Here is a 22,077-nt window from a genome sequence, read left to right as displayed (position 1 = left end):
ATACATCATTACAAATTAATTTGTTTCAAAATCTGATTATTTCCTAAATTATTAACTCTATTAGTCTATATTCTGAACTCACTAACCCAGAAGTGTGGTTTTAATAAAAGAAACACTGACCAGAAAATGTGTTATTAATAAATAGCACTCTGACATATACACTCTAAGTCAAAGAAATATCTGGAAAGCATGGTTATAAAAAAATACTGTTGTGATACATGTGCAAAGGAGCATTAAAAAATTCTGATTTCATTATAATCTGCCCTTTGTAATTCAAAACAAAAATATTTTTGTAGTTATCTGAAGTAGTAGTCTTCTAGTTATAAATTTCTCATCGTTTGGTTGAGAGCTTGTACTATATACCAAGCAAGTCCACAGTAACCTTACTCATACTTTAACTAAACTCCTAAAAATACAAGTTGATGACAAAAAAAAACCCCAACAAACCATCTATAACAGTGTTAACAGTGCTATCATCACATCACAGTTATCCTTTCTGGGGAGAGATGTGGAACAGACCTACTTGCTTCTTCTATAACATGGCTCTTCTCCCATCCTCTTCGAATTCTCCTCAGTTTCTTACTTACACACGGCAAAAGTAAAATGATCTTACCTAGAATTACAATGGAAGGCAGAACAAGGGCAAGAACAAAATTTGGTGGTGTGTAAAATCTGTAATACTCTTCTTCAAAAGCTCTTTTCCATCCATAAATCAGTACATGGAAAGTACTTATGAGCAGAGCAATGTATCCAAGTGTAGACTTTGGGAAAAGAGAAAACAGGGAAAAAAGAAGAGATAATAATACTTGGTCCTTCATCTGACACCTCTAACACATTATTTTAACATTTCTATTAGACATCATGTTAAAATCTCTTACCTATACACTATTTTAAAATAGCAATATGTAGTTTTAAGTTCACATGTTCTGAAAACTACGAACTGAACGCTGATTTACAGCATACGTCTGCCAGCACCTACAGGCCTTAGTCAAAGCTGAAACAAAGATGTTGTTTGCCCAAATTCTAAGTAATGGAAGTCAACTTCAGGATATGTATGTGAATAAGGAACAATCTCAGTGAAGTTACTGGAACAACATCAGTTGTGATTGGAAATTAAAGTCCCTGTTTCTTAACTATGAGGGTAGATCACTTCCAAGATTCATGACTATGGAACAATGCAATTCTGCTGGAAGAGATCTGGGCCTAACACTCCAGATTTTTGTCACTGTGAGAAGTGCAGTTTGCTTCTTCCTCACAATGGCCTATGTCCACTTTTCTGAAGTCAGCATAAACCATCGCTCACCTTTCTCCATCAGTTGTTGCCTACTGGTTAGTGGGAGTATCTGGACTGCAGGACTTGGGCATAATGGCACAAGGCAATGATGAAGTTTATCATAAATAGGTAGTGCCGGATGAAACATGAAGTAGCAGGTTCCCACAGCACACTGCAGAGGGCCTCTTACCACGTAATCTAGAGCATGCCATGGAAGGTAGTGCTAATAGGGGTCATTCACCGTTTCTGTGAATCTGCCCTTTTAAGGACCCTGTAGTTGTATTGTTCTGGAGACTTGAGTTAAATGTATTAACCTTGACTTTTGCAAACCATGGCAAAGACAGACTACTATGCTTTGAATTCTGGTGGTGATCAAATGAAGAAAAACTCTTTTTGGCCAAAACTGATGTAATGAGTAACTTGGTTGGGAAACATTTGTAGAAAATCATTGGAACAGAGAATGAATATTAATAAAGGTAACTGGCTACCAATGTTTGGTTTAATTCCAGTAAACAGAGGCAAAGAAAAATGCAGCCTAAGGGTCTATGATAGTTAGTGAAAGAATTAATTCTTTCTACTTCAAGATTAACCAGTTTCTAGGGAAAGGAGAATGTCTGAGCTAATATCATTTGCAAGGATTCACAGATATAATGGTATAAAAAGGAAAATACTTTTGTTAATTTCTAGAGATTGGTACCAGGTTTTTTAACTTGCCAACATTTATGCATTTTTTTGCCAATTGGTTTCAGAGCCATGGTGGTACATTTTAGATATATGTTTTATATGCTGCACCCTTTTTTTAAAAAGAACAATTTGCTCCCGAAATATTCCATAAGAAACAGAACAATCAGCCAATCACTTGTGGATATGAAAATGGCATATGCAGTATCTGAATGGAAGTTCTGGTAAGAAATTTGGACGGCAAACAATACTATCAAATCTGATGTTTGCATATGTTATTGCAGATTTTTGCTGGTATGACTGTCCTGAATTCATTGCTGTTATATCACTGGCAGCAGAGAAAAAGGCACAAGTGAATCATATCCCTCATTTCTTCACCAGGCTTACTGATGAGAACTGTAACAATTCTTGAAAAAGAAACAGGAGGGAAACAGACTCTTCCCAAATTTACAAAAAAAAAAAAAGCTTATTTAAATTCTATCTGCAAACTACAATTTTGAGTCATCTATATATGTCTTTCTATCTAATGGTCAAAATGGAAGCTAAGAAGTACATCAGTGTATTTATCAGTACATTTTGAACTAACAGCACAAGGACAGGAAAAACGTATGATGCACCTCTATTAAGTTCTCTTTTTTGCCCTGTGGAAAGTTGCCATATGCTTCTTTGAAGTGTTGGTAGCGCATGTGCTGGTGTGTACCAGACCATTTCAACCACTCGTCTAAAAATCTGACAACAAAGACACTCCTATAGGAGCTTCTGTCAGCTACTGATGGTATTTTCTTCTACCAGGCCCTTAACTGCTGTATTTCTGTGCTGTACTTTTGACAGTAGTAACACTCCTTAGCTAGAAAGAGGATGTCGTCTACACAACTTTGCATTCTGCAGTCTTTTGTTTGTTTAGTCAGGGCAGATCTGCACTAGAAAGTTCCATTAAGAGCATTTATCCCAGCTTGCAGCTACTGACAATGACTTTTCCAGAAGTACAAGCAAGACTGGCTGCCTTTGCTACTTAAGTAAAACCCCACTGCAGGAGGTTGTGTCAGTACAAAACTGTGTGTGTTATAAAGACTTGATTTTTCTGTATCTGCAAATGTTTGAAGACTACAGCAATAGCTGTGCAGTAGTAAAATGAGGAAACTCGGAACTGACTGAAGCAGGCTTGGACAAAAAGACATCAGCTAGTGCAGGAAAAGGCACTGTTGGGCAGCTGAACAGTAAAAATAAGATCAGTTGGTAGCACTGGATCATACTACACATCTTGGCCAGCAGTAGTGTCAGAAAGCCATATTCCAAAGCTGACCACCCCTATGGATGCTAACATGAAAGGTGTTTCAGTTATTGAGAAATAAATGATGATTGTCCTGTGGGAGTTAGTTATTGCTAGAAAGCAATCTAATACTGGGAAGGTGAGAGAGCTGCTATCATTCAGGTATGCAAGGTTACTTTCTTCTGCAGAAGTTTATGACTGGACAATGTGAAGAAGGGAATACAGGAATTAAAGACAATGGATTTCCTGAAATGTAGTTGTGCTTCAGATGGAATATACATATTGCATTTCTGTCATCCTTTCCTGGCTTCTTAAGACACAGAAAGAAAGGGATGAATATGTCTACAAGAGCTGGAAGATCACTTACAGTAATGTTACCACAGGGAGGCCAGGAGAGGCACAGGATAATAACTTCTTTAAGAGCAGAGGACTTTTGAAAGCAGCAAGAAGGGATACTTTTCCTTCACTGGTAAATTCACATTGGTGAGTGAGTAGCAGTATCAGTTCTAAGTCTTGGGAAACCTCTGTCTAGGCTCTAGGATGGCTGCTGGGAAAAGGGGAAGAACATCTTTGGCTGCTTTGCTTCTGTATCTTCCATAATACTGTGTTTCCTGAAGCTGAGTAATAGATTAACACATTTCCTATGGTCTCCCCAATCTTTCAGCTTTTCTCTAAGTCTTCCCTGTTTTGTTTCTTTTCCGTGCTGATCAAAGCCAGTTTTTTAGCCAATGTGAGAGATTCCCAGCCAAGGCCACTGATAAACTGGACAAACTGGCATTGTTTGGGGTGAAAAAAAAAAAGTTTTAGAGGAGTGGAAAAGATGCAGGAGAAAAATCCCTAAAATGTTATCAAGAAGATGTACATATATAGAGACAGAAATCTGTTGTGGGGCAAATCTGCTTTCGGAATTTCTATCTTCACAATGGTCAAGTATTTCCAAGCTATTTCTATATATAAAAGGTATTTTCCAAAGCCTGCATTTATGCAAGGTATACTTCATATTCCCCCAGTAACAGGATATTGCTAAATTTATAAACAGGCTGTAGCAATTCTGACTGGAATCTTACCCTTAAACTTGCTAAATACTTAGCCCTCATTCTTCTTTACTCTGGGGGAAAACTATCCTATTCTTGTGGGAGAACCAAGGCAGGGCAGCCCCTCCTCAAAATGTGTACAAGAAGAGTTTTAGTAATACTGTCTCCAAAAAACTTTAGTATTGTGCTAGCAGACAAAAGGAATGTTTACAGAAAGATCAGCTTCCTACCATGCAAATGGCAGATTTGCGCCAATTTTTGCTAAGAAATATAAAGCTCAGCTTTCAAAGCCAGTCTGCTCTGTCTGTTGCCACTTTGAGTGGTGTGCTTTGGACTTGAAATCTTAGACTGGAAAACAAAAGCAGTAGTCATTTATGCTTACGTTATATATTTACAGTTTAACTTCCTTCAGAAGACTGAAGGACCTGGTGCAGCACTGCTTGCAGACAACATTCTCCATTTCCATGTATTTCATGTGGACACTCAAGGACTGGTTTCAATAAATGTATTTTTCTGTTCGCAGTGTTGTTGGTTTAGGCTAGTTATTCTGCCTGCTCTGACAAATTACGAATTCTTTTTTATTTCTTGCCCATGTCTATCTTTGTTCCTTATCCAAATATGTTTAGAAGAGAAAAAGAAGACTACAGAAGTGGCATTTAAGAAAACTGATGCATTGGTTTATCAGCCCCAGCTTCTTCTGTGCTTCTTTCTTCAGTAAGTTCCAACTCTGGGTCGCGTTAAGATGCCTGCAAAGTTTCATGCCAAGTTTCCATCATCTAGGATCTCCTACTGAGCAAACTCCTCACCACTGTCTGGTTCTGTGGCTCCTCCATCTGGATGTTATGAGTGTTTCTCTCTGAATCATGATGAAGTAATCAGATATTTGTTTTGTACCCTGGTCAGGTCTGTACTGCAGCAACTCCAAGTTTTCTGCTGGTCTCAGCTCTTGGTAGGGCTGACACAGTAACTTCCTTTTGCATCACTATTCAACCTTCTCATATCTCACTTCATTCATATTCATACTCTGAGGGAATGAGCGGAGCCTGCACTGCTACTCCTCTCAAGGTCCTTTTCCCTTGATCAAGCAGGCTGGAATTTTTGGGGCTGCTGACACCTGTGTTGTGAAACCAGGCTAGGTAAGATGGAGGCATCTCAGAAATAATTGGGGATATCAAAGACAGCAATGATTTCTGGGCAAAAACATTCACAACTGGGGTTTCCTTACAGTATTAGGAAGACTGTGGTAGAGGTCCGTTTGAACCACTGTAGGTAGGGGAGATACTGCTCAGGGCTTGTACTTCTGGAACAAGGCTAGAAAATAGGCTATACTGTGTATGCTAATAATTTGTTAATCCTAAACTCAGATTTTCCTAGTAGGACTCAAGACTGACTATGTTTCAGTGGTAAAACGCTTTAGAGGAGGCCAGACCCTTATTTTCATGAAACTGTGTTTACTAAGATGAGCAAGCAATAGTATGTTGCTCTCAATGGGAAGTGCTGAGGTGAGAAACTGGCTGAGTGTGCTGACTGCCTCTTCATCTGCCAGATGCAAAACAAGTTCAGTAATTATTGTGGTGAATCTTCTGAGATTCAGTACTAAAGCTAGAGACATACTGCTTTTCCTAGTTAAAAAAAAAGCAGCACTGAGATGATGGGTTAATAGTTCCACTGTTTGTTCCCCTGACTTAGAGAAGATTGAGAAAATTAAGTTCAAATTCACTTCATCACACTGCACTTCAGTAAAAGAAAACTATAAGAGACAGTAAGTATTATGATGTTTTATCTGTTCTACTTGCACACTGGGTACCATGAAGCTTGTGCAAAAATGCAGGCTCCTTTTACTTTAGTCAGGGATTGCTGAAAGTCTGTTTTCTGACTGAATAAAGCAAGAGGACTGTTTTGAAGGACAAGTAACTAAATGAAGAACAACTCACATCCTGAGGAGTAATTAATGACAAAGTAAAGTACCTTTAATGATCACTAACTTTAGGGAAATTTTTAGTAGTTCAGTATTTTTTGTGATTAAAAATTGCAAATGATCATAATTAATTACCAACACCAGTTCTCTTCAGCATGTAATGCAGTATCAATGGTTACACACCTCCAGAGCAACTTGTTCCCAATCAAATTCTTCAAAACACTGACAGATGATTCATTAAAGTTCATAATTATTTAGATTTGGAATTATTTTGACTTTATTTACAGTGGAAATAACGGCAGTAAATATGACAATAAAAACTGCCCTGGTAGACACATTATTATGTGATTATTTTGTGGGTTTTGACTCAGTCACACAAGCCTGAAATTTGGAAATTTGAGAAAGAAAAAGTAAGACACAAATGCTGGGTTTGTGGCTGGAAGTCATTATTGGATAAAGGCACCACCTCATTCATAGGTGAATACATATTTTTCCCTTTTGCACTAACATTTTACATCACCCAACAGCAGTACTATTGTCCCTGCACAGAGAACTGGATGGCAGGGATGTTGTAACAATACAAAATGGGTATTTACTCCCTCTGAAGGCTCAAAACCACGAGAGAGAATAAACAGTTCTGTCAGGGGAACTCTAATTTGAAAAACTTTTCAGCAAACTTTTTGTAGGCCTACCTGGATTGTTCCACCAACGGAAACCCTAGGGGAAGGGAAGACATTACTTTACAAACAGAAGACCTCTGACAACTATAGCCGAAGAACTGTTCCCCATCAGTCCCTTTAAAATGTCTGTAAATTATGAAGCACATCTCAAGCCCTGAACAGTAAAGTCAGTGCCTGTGTTCTGAAGGCAGGAATTTGTGAACAGTGACAGGACTAAGAATTAGGGAATATTATTACAGTGGCTATGTTGAAAAAATATTAATCAGAAAAGACTGAGTTAAGACTAGAGTACTGAATCCAAAGTCAGAGAACAAAAAAAACCCATAACAAAACCCAAAACTGTGTGTAGACACTTAGGAAATTTATCACAAGACCGAATCCTAATAAAATTTCTTATCACTGACTGCTACCTAAAACTAATGGCAATTTTGTTTGGAGGCAAACATTAAACTGTTTATTAAAGCCTATATTTCTCAGTATTTTATGCTGGTTACATCTGCCTGTAGTAGATATTTATCTGAGGAGGGAGGGCAGCAGAAGGCATGCCAGGACCTGGAAAAGCCTCTGCTCTGAATAAACAAAGCTTCATATTTTACTAATGGGTATTTTCAGCTAGTGGGAATAACACAGTTGAGAGCTGTATTAATTCCCACACAGTGGAGGGGAAGCAAAACTGAATCAATGACACCATGGCTGTCAGAGGGCTGTGCAATCCTGCAGGACAAATAAGTTTTCAATTTTAACAGCTGTGTGCATCTACATATAGTAGTATCTCATCAGTATCATTGCCTTTAGTGAGTTTGTCCAAATTTATCTAATTTGAATTTAGCAAGAAATTCTAACAATGGAAAAGGAGTAGATTAGTGCTCATTTGGTCTTAGCTATGTTGTTTATTTAAGACCAAGAAGTGTAAAATGCAAATTCCTATTCTAACATTCATGAAATGCTTAATGTGCCTTCCTGGTAATGTATCTGCTGAGTAAGGATATGTTGTTTTTATTCACTTACCAAAGAGAGGGGGAAAAAAAGCTCTCATCATCTTGCAAAGTGTTTTGTTCGTGATCATGATCATGATCATCATCAAGGAATTCTTATTAACAACAAAACCCGCTTATTTAAAAAGTAACACACCTGAATAAAACTGAACTCCCTCCAGTTTAAGGCACTGTTTACTGAAGGGATGGAAGTTACTGCCAGCAAAGAAAGCAATCCAAGACTCATTATTCCAAAGGAGATATACATTTCAATTCGCCAGACTTCTTCCTCATTCCAAGAATTTTCAACATTTGCATGAACCTGATGAAAGAGCAGAAAAGAAGCACTTTATTCTACAGAATATTAAAAATATCAACAGAAGTTATTCTGCTGAGTAAAAATCTACAGTCACAGGACAACTATAAAATGGGGTCAAATATTTCAGAGGTTTTCTCATGTCTTGGAGAAAACCAACTATTTCCTTACTGCTGGTATTGGCTCTTGTTAGATTAAAAATACGTTAAACATGGAAACTTAGATGAGTTGTTGAAAGAAAACATAACATTATATACTATTTATAACAATTATGTAATAAACCCAGATAAATCTGCGGATTCCTATATACTGTAGAAAAGTAGCTGCGATCTTCAGACCCTGGAAACTTAAATTCTATAACATAAATTGGGTAAACCTGCAAACTGTTTTTAGTTTGTTATATTTAGAAATAGTTTAGCATCATTTCCTGGTTTTGCTTCAGCTCCCTATGCCGAGTCCAAGTTATTTTGCCTCTTTCACTGTTGACATCTGGTACATCCAAGACTGTTCTCATTGGAGAGCTTTATCAGAAAAAAGAAACAACTCAGGTCCTTAACAATTAAGAGGCTTGGATATTCAATCATTTTTCCACTTTCAGGTGAACGATTGTGATATGGCATGTCTTGAAAGAGGTTCACTAGGAATATGAGCAAGTGAGAGTTTTACAATATTAGTAAAACCAAGATAAGTTCTTAGTAAAACTATCAGTGGGTCCTCTACTAAGTGTGAACAATTAGTTTCTTGCTGCCTTTAATAGTTTTGCTCTTCCTGCCTTTCTCTTAAGTTCTATCCCTTTTAGAATTTGTGGACCCAATCCCCATTAATTTGTTGCATTTGATTTGATTTCCTTTGTTTGCTTTTCTTTCTGTTCCATCATATCTCTCTTTCCTGCAGATTTTATGCACTGAATGGCTATGCTGCTTTTCTGGCAATGCTGCTTTTCTGCCACTTTAAAGGTGACAATCAGCTACCTCACTGACAGACAGGAGCATCAGACCCTCTTCTAAAGGATGACAGATTTGTCGGAGATTGTTTCAGGGTTATGCAAAACCAACTGCTCCTGGGAACTGTGAGTCAATTTCTGTGGCCTCTAATAGATGTTGTTCACAAAATTTTTAAGGAATAAAATATTTTTACCACTGGTCCAAAATGTTACAAAGTAACAGCATTTTCATTTTGTAAACATTATGTATCCATAAGCATTATTACAGTATCTACCCTTATACTTTTTTCACACTAATACATACTTCCCCCATATGTTAAGTATACATACAGAGGAACATACCTCAGAAACTCAGAATTTTCCTGCTGTTGCTCTTATCGAGTCTATCCTATATTCTCCTTGTGTATATTACTATCAGGGATTTAAGTAGGACACATTCTCCCTACCACACAAACTTGACTGCAGCTTGACCCACGAGGTGAGCACAATGCACAGGTTTCTTTTAGTCTCCCTTCTTACTCAGCACTAGCTATAGATAAGATAACCCATAATATTCTCTGCTGAAAACAGTGGAACAGATTAAGAAAACATATATATTGTATTAATGAGACATATGCATACAGACAAGGCATTTTTGGCTGACTGAACGAAAGATTAGCTTACCTGTTGGTATGCCATATTGAGGAATAAGTATCGCTCCGATCTCCTCATAGGTAAGCAGAGGCTGTATGCCACATGCACTGTGGCAAAGAAAAAACTGAGCAGTCCAAGCTGCTTCCGACACTGGAGCCAGTTGTCCAGCCAAGGTGGAAATCGCCTATACTTAGTACCATAGTAAAGCTGATAAGCAGCTGCAATAAGTCCTGATAAATACACTAGAGAAAGTAAAGTGATAGCAACAATTGGTAGAGTCTTGTTCACAATCTCAATGGGGATCTTGTAAAAGTCACTCTGCTGATTTCTCATGTATGGATGGATTACATCTCTGACAAAGGAATAGATGAAGAAGAATGTTGCCAGGCTAATGGCAATCACTACAGGCCCCTTCCACAGTGTGAACAGTCGCAGAGGTAAGTTTTCAATCTCCCGTGAAGATGACAATGCCCCCAAATCAACAGGAATAAAACTGAGCTGACGGGCAAGCTCAATAACTTGATGGCGAGCCTGAACATTGTTACTGCATATATAGACCTGTTGGGAAAGTCAAGTGAATTGTCTGTAGTCAGAGAAAGAGACTCAAAGGTAAAAAAAGGTAAAAAAAAACCCAACCACAAAAAAAACATAAAGGCCTCTAGGACAAAACCACAGCACTACTGCTAAAACTGTACACTGTTATCCCACCTTATATCATCAAGATGAGAATGAAACCATTTACACATTCAGCCAAAGTGAAAATGTGCACATCAATTTAGCAACAGAGTAACCACAACAAAATTGGCTTTTTCTTGGACCTGATAATGAGCTGACTGTGGGATGCCCTGGTAATCTGCACACTGAAACCCCCTCATACTGAAATGTCTATAGGACTGGATTGAACTTGAAACAATGGCTAAAAGCATTTCAGAAAATCGTGAGTCTCTCAAAAACACAGGAATCTTGAATGATGACCCTAAACTAGCTGTGGCATAAACAGAATGCAAAGAACTGTGTAATCTCTCCATGTATAACAATTCTAGCTTAATTTCACAATCCAGATTTCCACAAAAATTGAATGTTTAACAGAAAAGACAAAGACTAGCAGCCAAATAAGAACTCCTCCTAAAGGCTAGTTTATTACATAGTGAAAGAAATGCACTGCTACAAAGTACTTTAAAGTTCCTTTAAAATTTACAGTGGGCTACAGTTTGCCCAACACTGTTTGCTGCTCATCTGCATAAGAGCAAACACGATCAATTTTGACAGAAGTAAATTACTTATAGTGCAGTGCTGTTCTGAAGGGCGATAAAAATAGTACGGTGGGGTTATTTTTTTTAAATATGCTAATTCTATATCAATTGCATTCCATTTAAAATCTGCCCGAAGGGCCAGAAAACTCAATTTAGTCTCCAGTAGTCACATTACACCAGTCATTTCTCATGCACTTCTCAGAGTCCATGGAGCCGTGAAGGACTGGGTTCCTGCATAGGCTTAAATCCTTTGTATCACTTCAGCAAAGCATGAAAAACATAAAGCTGCCTTTTCTATATGCAGGGTAGATTTGGGGAACATACTGGGAAGGAATTTGAACATGATGTTCCCAAGCAGTCCTGGATCAAATGAATGATCACTTAGAAACATATGCGCCTCCTTCTGTTTCCTCGTATTTATGATCTTGGGGCATTCTAAAAGCTAGATAATTTCTTTAATTCACTTTGCTGTTACGTTGAATGCAAGCAGTTTTAGAACAGCTGACTCCTGAGCCCTGGGATCAGGACCTCAGACTTCTGTGCATCTCTTTCAATAGTTCACCCCATGTAAACCAATACTAAAACTAAAATATACTGGGTAAGACTGCTCTATCTTTGTACAGAGTGTAAGGATAAAAATTAACATTATTTCCTACAGAAGATCTTACAACCCAACTCCTCTCCTCTGTCTGTAGTCGTCTAAAGGTCAGCTGTCTAGTGTAAGCTAGTATCCACATTTCCTCTGCAATCTTTAAAGATAAACAGGCATCCCAGGGGACAATTTGGACCATTTACTCTATATGTCTTACACTGGGATGAACTAGACTCTGAAAGTTTTATTGGTTACTAAAACTTAAACTAAAGGCCCAACATTTTAGGTACGTTAAGCCAGACAAGATGACTCCCACGAGTTCTGGCTGCTTACATTCAGTTCCTGTCATTTTCATCCTACAAACAAGTTAAATTAATACAAACATAACATTTACCTGTCTGCTGGCATCCTTTGGTCCTAACTGCAGTGACCAAGCTGAAATGACATTGAATCCTTTGACAATCAGGGAATCTGGGAAAAGCGATGCCAAATACTCTGCATTGGAGTCCGGATATTGGTCTACTCTTGTATTATTGCTGACATCAATCAGAATTTTACCAGTGAGTAAATGCTTGAGGTCCCACAAAGAGGCATAATGTTCTCTGTGTATGGCTACAAAAATGATGTTTGTTTTTGCTGCTGCATCTTCATGGTGAGTGACATCAACTACATGGGGAAAGAACTCGGCAGCAAGTTTAGGGTTTCTGCTTCCTACAACCACGTGGTACCCACATCTGATAAGCCTAATTGTCAATGACTTAGCAAAGTCTCCACTTCCAATGATGCCTATTGTGACCTTACTGGCATCCTTGATGCCATTGGCAACATTTGGTAGAAAAGTTTCATTGAGGTTCTTAGGACTTCCCATCATAGAGATTGATTCCATACTTCCAAGACACCAAACCTACAATGATTTCTTCTGGGGGGGGAAAAAAAAGGAGAAAGCAACAGAAGGAAAAATGCAGCATCATACAATTTTACATGACATCGGAATGCATAAACATGTCTCAGAGCAAAATATGTGGTGCTAAGTTTCATGTTATATTTTCTCTGTAATAAAGTATGTGCTAATCAATTTTGTCTTGCAATGTGTCACTAATACAAGGAGAAACATAAAATACTTCAAGCACTTCAATAATACAGTTAAAGAAGTAAATGACATTTTTTCCATCTTCTCCTATTCCCTGTCTTCACTGCCCCGGAATACTGGACCACAAGATAACCTTGTGCTCCTGAAACTAATAGTCAATAGAATAATGTGAAGAAATATGTAAGGAAAACTGGGCAATTATGGAAAATATTAGAAGGTAGAGATAGCTGGCCTGTGGCTGGCATAAGGACAGTGAGTTCATGGAAGCTGAATTCCATTAAAAGCTTATGCAGGTCATTATCGTGGTATTCTATATTGGCCAGGAAGGAAGGGATGCAAAAGTCTCAAGGCTGCAAATGCCATGGCTACCACCATGACACAGACATCCATCTGACATACTCACCTGTCAGCCAGGGAAATGGGCGGCACACATGGATCCAGTGGCAAAGACAACAACGGAAATTTGTCAAGACCTATTCATAATATCACTAATAACACTGCTAGGTCAGACTACTAGGTCTGGCCATGGATGTATCAGGATTAACTGTGGGTGCAAGCGTAAAGGATTCAAGGCCATGGGTCACAAATATGCCAAACAGAATTTTTCTCGCCAGGCAGAGAAGATAAATCCTGGTGACAAACACATGGGACAGCATTCTTCTAAAAGCTAATAGCAGAAAGAGATATATTTCATGCAATAATAAAAGGGAAGAGAGTTTTAGGACTCAAATTCAGTGCAGTAAGGGAGGCTTTGAAGAAGAACAGAGGCTAAGGCTCACAGAAAATTCGAATAAATACTGCCATAGCTTTGGAGAGAAGAGGTCACAGAACTGTAGTAAAGCTGTAACAAAGACAAAAAAGACATTAGAAACCAACAAAACAGCCCCCAGGAGGGAAGTCTTCACATGAAACCACAGTTATGACATAAGCAGTTCTGCACTGTAAAACAGGAATGAGTTCTGAAAATGAAGGAAGCAATGAGGAAAGGCAGGCTAAGAAGGAGCAAAGAGAAACCATGAGGTTGCTGTCTTGGGAGCAATCAACAACGGACCAGATAGAAAGGAGCAGCTGAATGAACCTCTCCCTGAACCACCATCCAAGAGCTGGTATGATGGTAACTAATCACCAGTGAGGGACTTCACCCAGCCATCGGCTAGGAATACAGTATGTGTGGTGAACAACCACCCCCAATTAAAAGTAGCTTTGTGTTTCAGAAACTGGAGGAAGCTACCAGAAGAATGGGCACTTTTCATTTCAGCTTTGATTAGAAGGGAAGAACTCACTGAAACTGGACTGAGACTCTAAAGATGGAAAGCAATATGTGAAAGTGACCACAAAATCAGTATTCTAAGAAAACATTCTAACAGTGAATCTCTCTGGCAGAGGCAGACCAGGTAGATTTTTATACATGCACTGAAAAAACATTGACTTCTTTCTTACCACATGACCTGAAATGTATCTAACACATGACCAAAATAGCAGTATTTCCTGTACCATGATGGGTTCGCATCCAGGAACATAATGAGAACAGCTGTATTTTGATCAGATAAGATATATAAATCAACTGGATATGACAGAACACGTATTTATTCACCATGTGATTAGAGAGGCCCATTTCAGTTCATGCCACGTGACATGAAGGTGCTGGAAAACTTTGGGATAGAAAGGGAAATGCCATGAGGAAATGGGCTACCAGCACCATTTAACCATACTGCAGCCTACTTCCGGTTTTTGTCCAAAGGACCCTTAAGAGAGTGGGCATCAAGGATCTGGACATGATAAATTGTTCTGGTTAGCTGAACTTGGCCCACTGGCCAAAGTTTCTCACTGCTTGTTCTAGGGAAAATAGTGTGTGAGGAACAGAATAAACCTAACACACTTCATAAAAAAACTTCAGGGAATAGGCAGACATGACTCTTAAGCAAATAATCTAAGAGATGGAAGAGATCAGAGAGCTGGCAGTTACTGAAAGGGACTATATTAAATGCACAATAGCAATTCAGAGGAAAGAGAGTGTATAAGACTGTTTTAACTGCACCAGGAGAGCTTTAATGACCTGAAAAATCACACAAAAAGTAAAAAAAAAAGGGTGTGTGTGCGCATGGCTAAGGAACAGTATAAAGAGAGAGTGCTATCATGTAGGGATAAAATCAGAACAGCAACGGTACAGAAATGAGTTATAAGTAGTGAAGGACACAAAGGGTAACAAGTAAAGGTTCCATAAATACAATAAAAGACAGAAGGCAAGGTTTATAGCTTAAGAGGAAAAGGAACAAATTATAGGTGACACAAAGTAGGACAAAGTGTTAAATGTCTTTTTTGTTTCAGTCCTCAGCAGAAAGGTTAATTGTGAATAGATATTTAACAAAATCCTTTTTACAGGCAGACAGAAGGTGAGGTCAAAGCAGAAAAAGGTAAGTTAAGAGTGTAGGATAAAGTTAAAGATAAGATAAAAGATTTTCAAGTCAGCAAACACTTACGAAATCCACCCTTGATGCTTAAAATGCTGATCCAAGTGACATTTCGAGAACTCAGAGAGGACAAGAGGCAGACTAGCACATACCTCTAAAAGAGGGGAGGAGGAGGACTGAGGAGAGCAAAGACTTGCTAGCCTAACTTCAGCCTCTGCACAGATTTTACACCAAGTTATTGAGCAATCAATTTGTAACTAGATGGGAAGCAGATGATAAGAAGTAGCTAAGGTGGGTTGTTCAGGAACAGACTTCAGCAAAACCAACCTTCTTTTACAAAATATCTGGCTTCACAGATACAAAAACCAGTAGAAGCGACATAAATTTGACATTTGCCCTTAGATAAGCTAAGAAAACACTACAGAGCTATGTCAGCCAGAAGGTGACACAGACGCGAAAAACTGCTCTTGGAAAAATAACTGCTGGAGGAGAACACCGAGCAAACAGCCGGGCAGGCACTGAATTCGTGACCACCCTCTCGGGCGGGAACTTACCGGGTGAGGGCTGAGGCGAGGGGCCGGCCGGCCGGCGGGTGAAGGCCGGTGCCCCCCCGGCAGGCTAGCGGGCGGCAGAGCGATGCGGGTGTCTACCAAGGAGGAGCTCGGCGGGGCCCGGGTGCTGGCCGGCATCTCCAGCTGCAACGATAACATCGCCGTGACGAGAGCCGCGACCCCACCGCCCGGCCGGCTGCCGACTCGGCCGCCTCCGGCCCCGCGGGCAGAGCTGGGGCAGCGCGGCTGCGGGGGGCCGGGCCGCACCCAGCCGCGCTGCCCGGCCCGCTCCGGGGGGCCCCGACACCGGCAGGGCCTCCAGAGCCTGCCCGGAGACGGCGGGAGCCCGCCGCCGCGGCAAGGGGCAGCGGGGAGCCGCCCGCGGGGCGACGGCGGGCACGGCCGGCCTGCGGAGGCGGCCGGCGGGGATGCGGCCCCCTCCCGCCCCGGCCCCGGCGCCGCTCACCTCCTGCCGCCCGCCTGAAGGACCAGCGCCGCCGCTTCTCCTCCTCAGACTCCGGCCCCGCAGAGGCGGGCGGGCGGGAAGGCGGCGCCTCTCCTGCCGCTGCGACCCGCCCCCTGCGGCCGCTCCGCCACCGCCAGCAGCGCGGCCGGGCGGACAGCGGCGCGGTGCCGCCGGGGGTGGCGGTGCCCGGGGTCGGCCGCGTGTGGGGAGAGAGGGGGGCGCGGCCGCCCCCGCGGTGCCCTCGGCCCCGGCCCCCGGTCGCTGCGCTCCGGCCACAAACCCCTCGGGCCTGCGCAAGGCCCCCAGCACACGCAGACCCAGCCCCAGGGTCCCGCCGACGCAGCGCGGGGATCTCGCCGGGCCCCCGGCCAGCTCACGGCCCTGAGGGCAAAACGCGCCTCTCCGCCCGGGCCCTGCCCGGCCTCGGCCGCTCCGGCCCAGGTTTGTTCTTCAGCGGGAACCCTCCTCTGGCTGCTTGTCCTTATTCTGCCCTGGCAGAAGGGTGCTGCTGGCCCTCAACCGGTGCCGGCTGCAGGGCCACGGGTGAGGAATCATGGAGTCATAGAATCGTAGAGTGCTTTGGGTTGGAAGAGACCGCTACAGCTCATCTAGCCCAACCTCCTGCACTGAGCGGGGACATCTTCAACCAGATCAGGTTGCTCAGAGCCCCGTCCTACCTGACCATGAATATTTCCAGGGATGGGGCATCTACCACCTCTCTGGGCAACCCCTTCCAGTGCTTCACCACCCTCATCATAACAACTGAATTCCGAGGGGGTGTTGGATGTCCCAGCAGCCCACGCTGGCTTCCCCAGGTGCGGGTAGCGCGGCGGTTGCTCCCCATGTTTGCTGTGTACCTGGTGTACTCTGCGCAGGTGGGAGTTTTGCTCTGATTTCACTGTTACACAAAAGGAGAGGACGTGCAGGGTTCAACCACGTAAAAGCTAAACCCCAAGATCTGAATTCTACATTGCTTGGCCAAGGAGATTTCCAGTTGAACACAAATGGAGCTTTTTCCTGAAAAAGTGTAGCTTCTGATTTTAACATTTTCTGATTTACCAAAATCCATCTTTCATTAAGCTATGCTGTATATATAACAACGTGTAAGTCTCAAACCTTTGTGTTTAATGCATTTAAAACTGCCCAACACATACAATGATACGTCGCTCATGTTGCAGCAAAAAACTAACACATGCACAGATGATTGAAAAGGAGCTATATGATCGCAGTGAAACACTCAACATACCTGTTTTCATCCTTTGTGTGTGCATGCTGACTTGTTTCTGTAGTGCATTAACAAAGGACTTAAGCAGAATGAACCATATAATCAATTAAAACATTTGTTTCAATATATAATCCTGAATAACCATGCTGTAGAATTTGAAAAGAAGGCTGAGAAGCTTTTCCGTTGTAGTTCAGAAGCCATTTTCTCCCCAATTATTAAATAAGTAATTTTCCTGACATTGAAAACATGTATTTTTAAAGTATTTTTTAATTTGGTAAACAGGTGCACAGAAAACCTATCGCCTGATTTTCCAAACTGCATTTTCAGCTCCCAGATGGTGACGACTGGGTTGATACTCCATGGAAGTCAATGGAAAGGTGAGTCCATTGACAGACTACTGAGAAACGCCCTTCCATGGTGAGAACTAGCATCAGTCTTTCAGTTTCTTGTTCTAATATTGTCCTTTTCTTTGGTATTGATTCAAAAGTTGTCATCCCAGGCTTGTTTTTCTGTAGCCAGTACAACTACAGTAGTATGAGTTCAAAAATTTTTAGTCCAACCAACAAATGTATCAAAAGAAAAAAGCAGAATATTCTTTTCTGCATTATTTGTGGCTGATTCTCCTTATATACTACTTTATGTGACTCTTGTAGCCATAAAAGTGTTTACATTAAAACAGGCATATTTAGTCATGAGGCTAACTCATGCACCTCAAAATGATAGTGCATCATACATGAGAGCAGTCACAATCTACATAATGAGAGTAGTCACAATCCTGTAATTCTTAGTTTATTTGAATTATAGCCTTAATAAGAAGGCTGTAAATCTGAATGTTTGTGATTGTTTTCCTGTGGGATTTTTTTGTATTATTACTGCAGCATAAAGTCTTGAACAGAAGACTCAGCCCTTTAGGAGATGATGCATTGTAAGATCTGTGTTGATTTTTTAACAAGGAGAGGGCTTTTTTCTTACGCATATCTGTGTATGGTTAATGATTCTTGAATTCTGTTACGTTTCTTGTGCAGCTGTTTGGCCTGTGATTGCTCACTAGCCATGTTTTCCACGTGAGAGCGTCACAGGTTCTGTCTTCCAGCCTGTGCTATGTAGGGTGTGCCAGCTCTGACCCTGGTCCTTCATGCCTAACCCACCTCAGTTCCCACAGATGTCATTCAGTGTCATTTCTCACCTACATTGTTCATTTATTCTCCAGTTGTTTGTCCTCTCACTATGTGCAAACCTACCTAGCTTTAGCGTTTGTGCACAGGGGTAGATGAGGAAACTTTTGGGTCGTGGTCATTTACCAGCCTGTTGAACAGACACCACTATATTGATATCTAGTACATTTAAAAATTAAAATCCAGGCAGTTTGGAGGATTTCACGTGATCCTATGTTTTCCTTGCACCTTTCTGAGGTTTTGCAGTTTGAATATCCTCATTTGAAATAGGGACTAAACCAACTACAGCCTCCTTTCCATTGCTATTTAACTGATCCGTTCATGCACGAGAAGCATAAAAAGGTCCCCGTTTTGCATGGAGTTTAGCATGAGAGCAAGGTTATATACATACCTTTTATGTACTTAAACTCTCTGCAGAATTGGACCATGTCTTTTTAGTGAGATGATGAAATTGGATCGTTACAGTTCTCTCAAATTATATACATATTATATACATATATATATATATCTATGGGCAACATAATTCTCAGATGTCTTGTTAAAGGGCTGTCTTAAACAATCTGTTAAAAAAAAGGAGATTATTTTCTCTTAGCAGGTGTTTTTCTTTCTTTAGCAAAGTCCAGGGCAGCATTATTATTTCTTCCTTGAAGGAATGGAACATAACAAAGGAGTTTCCAATTGGCAAATGGAAACAGATATTCTGGTTCTTCCTCTTGGCAAGGGGAAAGCAATGCCCTGGGGATTTCCCCATGGAAAGAGAGTGAAAACAAACACACAAAAATTTGCTTCCTATCAGGGCAACAAACCCAAATACAATTGTTTCTGGCATACTACCCTCAACACAGCTAGTTTCGTAACTTAGCAGAAAAATACAGTATTTCCCAGCCAGGAACATTCAGGCCAACTAATTTTTTCTTATGGCAGCCTGCAATTACTCTAAAAATAAAATTTATACCTCTTACCCGTTCTTTATAAGGACAAAATGGATCTGAGAGATTTAGAAAATTGAAACCTATTTTTACTTTTTTTTTGTAGAAACAAATTGTAGTTCTTTGCTTCTTTCTGATTTTTAATTAATCTGATGTCATTGTTTACTCAAAAATATGTTGTTTTCTAATAAAGATACTCTTTAAAAAACCCCCAAACAACTACCCACTAACTAAGCAAAGAACAAAAATGAATGGCAAATACCTCAAGTAAAATCTCTTCCCTTCCTTCACTCTTTGGATTTAATCAATTTATGATGTCCCCTTTTCACTAACTGTCCATGTATCACTACTTCTTTCAGACCCTGTAAGATCTGAATTTCAGTAGTCAAAAGCAAGGAAAGAAGAACAAATTGAAATACATAAACAAAAACATTTAGATATTCTTCTCAGGAGGAGAGGAGAGGAGAGGAGAGGAGAGGAGAGGAGAGGAGAGGAGAGGAGAGGAGAGGAGAGGAGAGGAGAGGAGAGGAGAGGAGAGGGGAAGGGAAGGGAAGGGAAGGGAAGGGAAGGGAAGGGAAGGGAAGGGAAGGGAAGGGAAGGGAAGGGAAGGGAAGGGAAGGGAAGGGAAGGGAAGGGAAGGGAAGGGAAGGGAAGGGAAGGGAAGGGAAGGGAAGGGAAGGGGAGGGGAGGGGAGGGGAGGGGAGGGGAGGGGAGGGGAAGGGAGGGGAGGGGAAGGGAGGGGAAGGGAGGGGAAGGGAGGGGAGGGGACGGAAGAGAGAAGAGAAGAAAAAATAGGAAAGAGAAAAGAAAAAGGAAAGGAAAAGAGAAAAAAGAGACAGAATGAAGGGAAGAGAAGAAAAAGTAGGAAAGAAAAAGGAAAAAGGAAAGGAAAAGAAGAGAAAAAAGAGAAAGACAGAATGAAGGAAAGAACACATTTAATAAGCCATGGTTGAGAAATCCTAGCAAGTCATGCGAAACAAGACAGGTTATCTCCTTCTTCCCAAGAGGAATTACAAATTAAGGGCAATTCAACCAAAACAGAGGACTCCCACAAAAAAACCCAAAGCAACCAAAACACAGGAGATCCAGCTTATAATTCTATTTCTAAGGCATTCCAAGTAGAAAAACAGTGAGGACTGTTTCTGCTTTTATGATCTAGCAGATTAATTTTATTCACCAGAAAGAAGCTGAAGGAAGGAAACCTCTCCTAGCTTTCTCTGACTATGGTTTTCCATAGCTATTGTTGAAGCCCAGTTAAGGGGTTTCAGGGCCTTTGTTCTGGGCTTTGTGTGGAGCACAAGGTTATGTATGACCTTTCCACTTATCCCTAAAAGTCTGAAACAACATTTGCTTTGTGGTGTAAGTTATAGAAGGTCAGAATTTTTCTTCTTGTTTTGTGGCTGCTCATCTTAGAAGGCATCTATAAAGTGAGACAGTAGGTTCTGAAAGTGTGATCTTGTGCCTGCAATAATTGGTGGACCCAAAGCCAGGGGAAAAATAGATTATTTTTATAATGCAAACAATTAAATCCAGAGCAAAACTTTTAGTGAGTTGACTTGCTAACCAAGAACAGACGTACGTCCTTCCTAGTGAAGCATGGGTATTGCAAAACTGAAAAACTCATTTAAAAGACAATAATACTTGCTTGAATACTGAAGTAGCTGAGGGAAGCATAGGCTAGATTGCACCTTGGCCAGCATTTGACAGCCTCAGACTAGCATGTTTGTTTTACTAAGAGGATTTTAGCTCTTTAGCTCTTTAGCTCTGAGTTCAAATTTCCTTCATAAAGCTGCAGACCACAGGTTTTTCTTGAGAGCAGAAGCAAAATGAAAATTAATCAAGATCACACTGTGTAGTATGTAGCATCATGGTTGTGAAAATGTAGAAATATATAATTTAACATGTAGAATATTTGTAACTTTCTTATTACATGTACATTGTCATAGGTTAGGTCTTAAGTTAGTTTATTCTGAACATTCTGTTTCACTGAATGGGACCATGACAGCTGTGTAAAATATTCCCTGACAAATAAAAATAAAAATGTGATAATTCAACAGCAGCCTAGCACTGCGAGAGGAAAATCTGTATCTTTTTAGAATGATGAGATACTAATTCTGTTCCTAGTCCTGTGAAGATTTATGGAGTTAATTCCACAGAAATTAACTAAGGCCAGTGAGTTGCTACAGAGCCTGAGAGTTAAGCAGATTTTTTCAAGATCAAGGCAATAGCTTTTTGTTCAGGATTTAAGTTGTCATTCCCAAGAACTTTGTTTTCCAGCCATAAAATTTAGAGGAGTGTATCAGTCTGAGAGATTTCCTCTCAAAGTATAGGAACATTAAGAAACACCCTAATTGGTTAGACCAGTAGCCTATCTAACCAATTAGTACATGTTCAAGAGCAACGAAACAAATACTGTTTAAGAAGAGCGTGCAAGCCTGGATGCTGTATTTTGTACTCTCCTCTCAAATCCATATTTGTCTTAGTGATGTCACAGGGTACATACCTGCAAAGGCCATTTAGTGTCGCTTTAGGGGCCATTGTTTCTTGATTTGTATAACCCCCTTTTGAACCTGCTGATGCTGTTGTCTTCACAGCCCTCCATGGCAGCAAGCTCCGGAGGTTCTCTGGCCACTGCATAAAGATGCACTTTCTTTATCAGTTGT

The 22,077-nt window shown here is 40.7% G+C and overlaps 1 protein-coding gene across 1 annotated transcript; it reads right to left on the bottom strand.

Moving 5' to 3' along the window:
• Nucleotides 1-476: 476 nt before the first annotated feature.
• Nucleotides 477-12,453, bottom strand: STEAP2 (STEAP2 metalloreductase). Its single transcript, XM_009491395.2, has 4 exons — nucleotides 11,962-12,453; nucleotides 9,753-10,280; nucleotides 7,988-8,152; nucleotides 477-761 (listed from the first exon to the last, which is right to left on the bottom strand). The coding sequence occupies exons 1-4, from the start codon at nucleotides 12,451-12,453 to the stop codon at nucleotides 477-479; spliced, it is 1,470 nt and encodes a 489-aa protein (XP_009489670.1).
• Between the last annotated feature and the right edge of the window lie 9,624 nt (nucleotides 12,454-22,077).

This window comes from Pelecanus crispus, chromosome 2, assembly GCF_030463565.1.
Source record: "Pelecanus crispus isolate bPelCri1 chromosome 2, bPelCri1.pri, whole genome shotgun sequence".
Classification (NCBI taxonomy): Eukaryota; Metazoa; Chordata; class Aves; order Pelecaniformes; family Pelecanidae; genus Pelecanus; species Pelecanus crispus.
The sequence above is the reverse complement of the archived record's forward strand: the minus strand, read 5'-3'. Positions and strand labels throughout refer to the sequence as shown.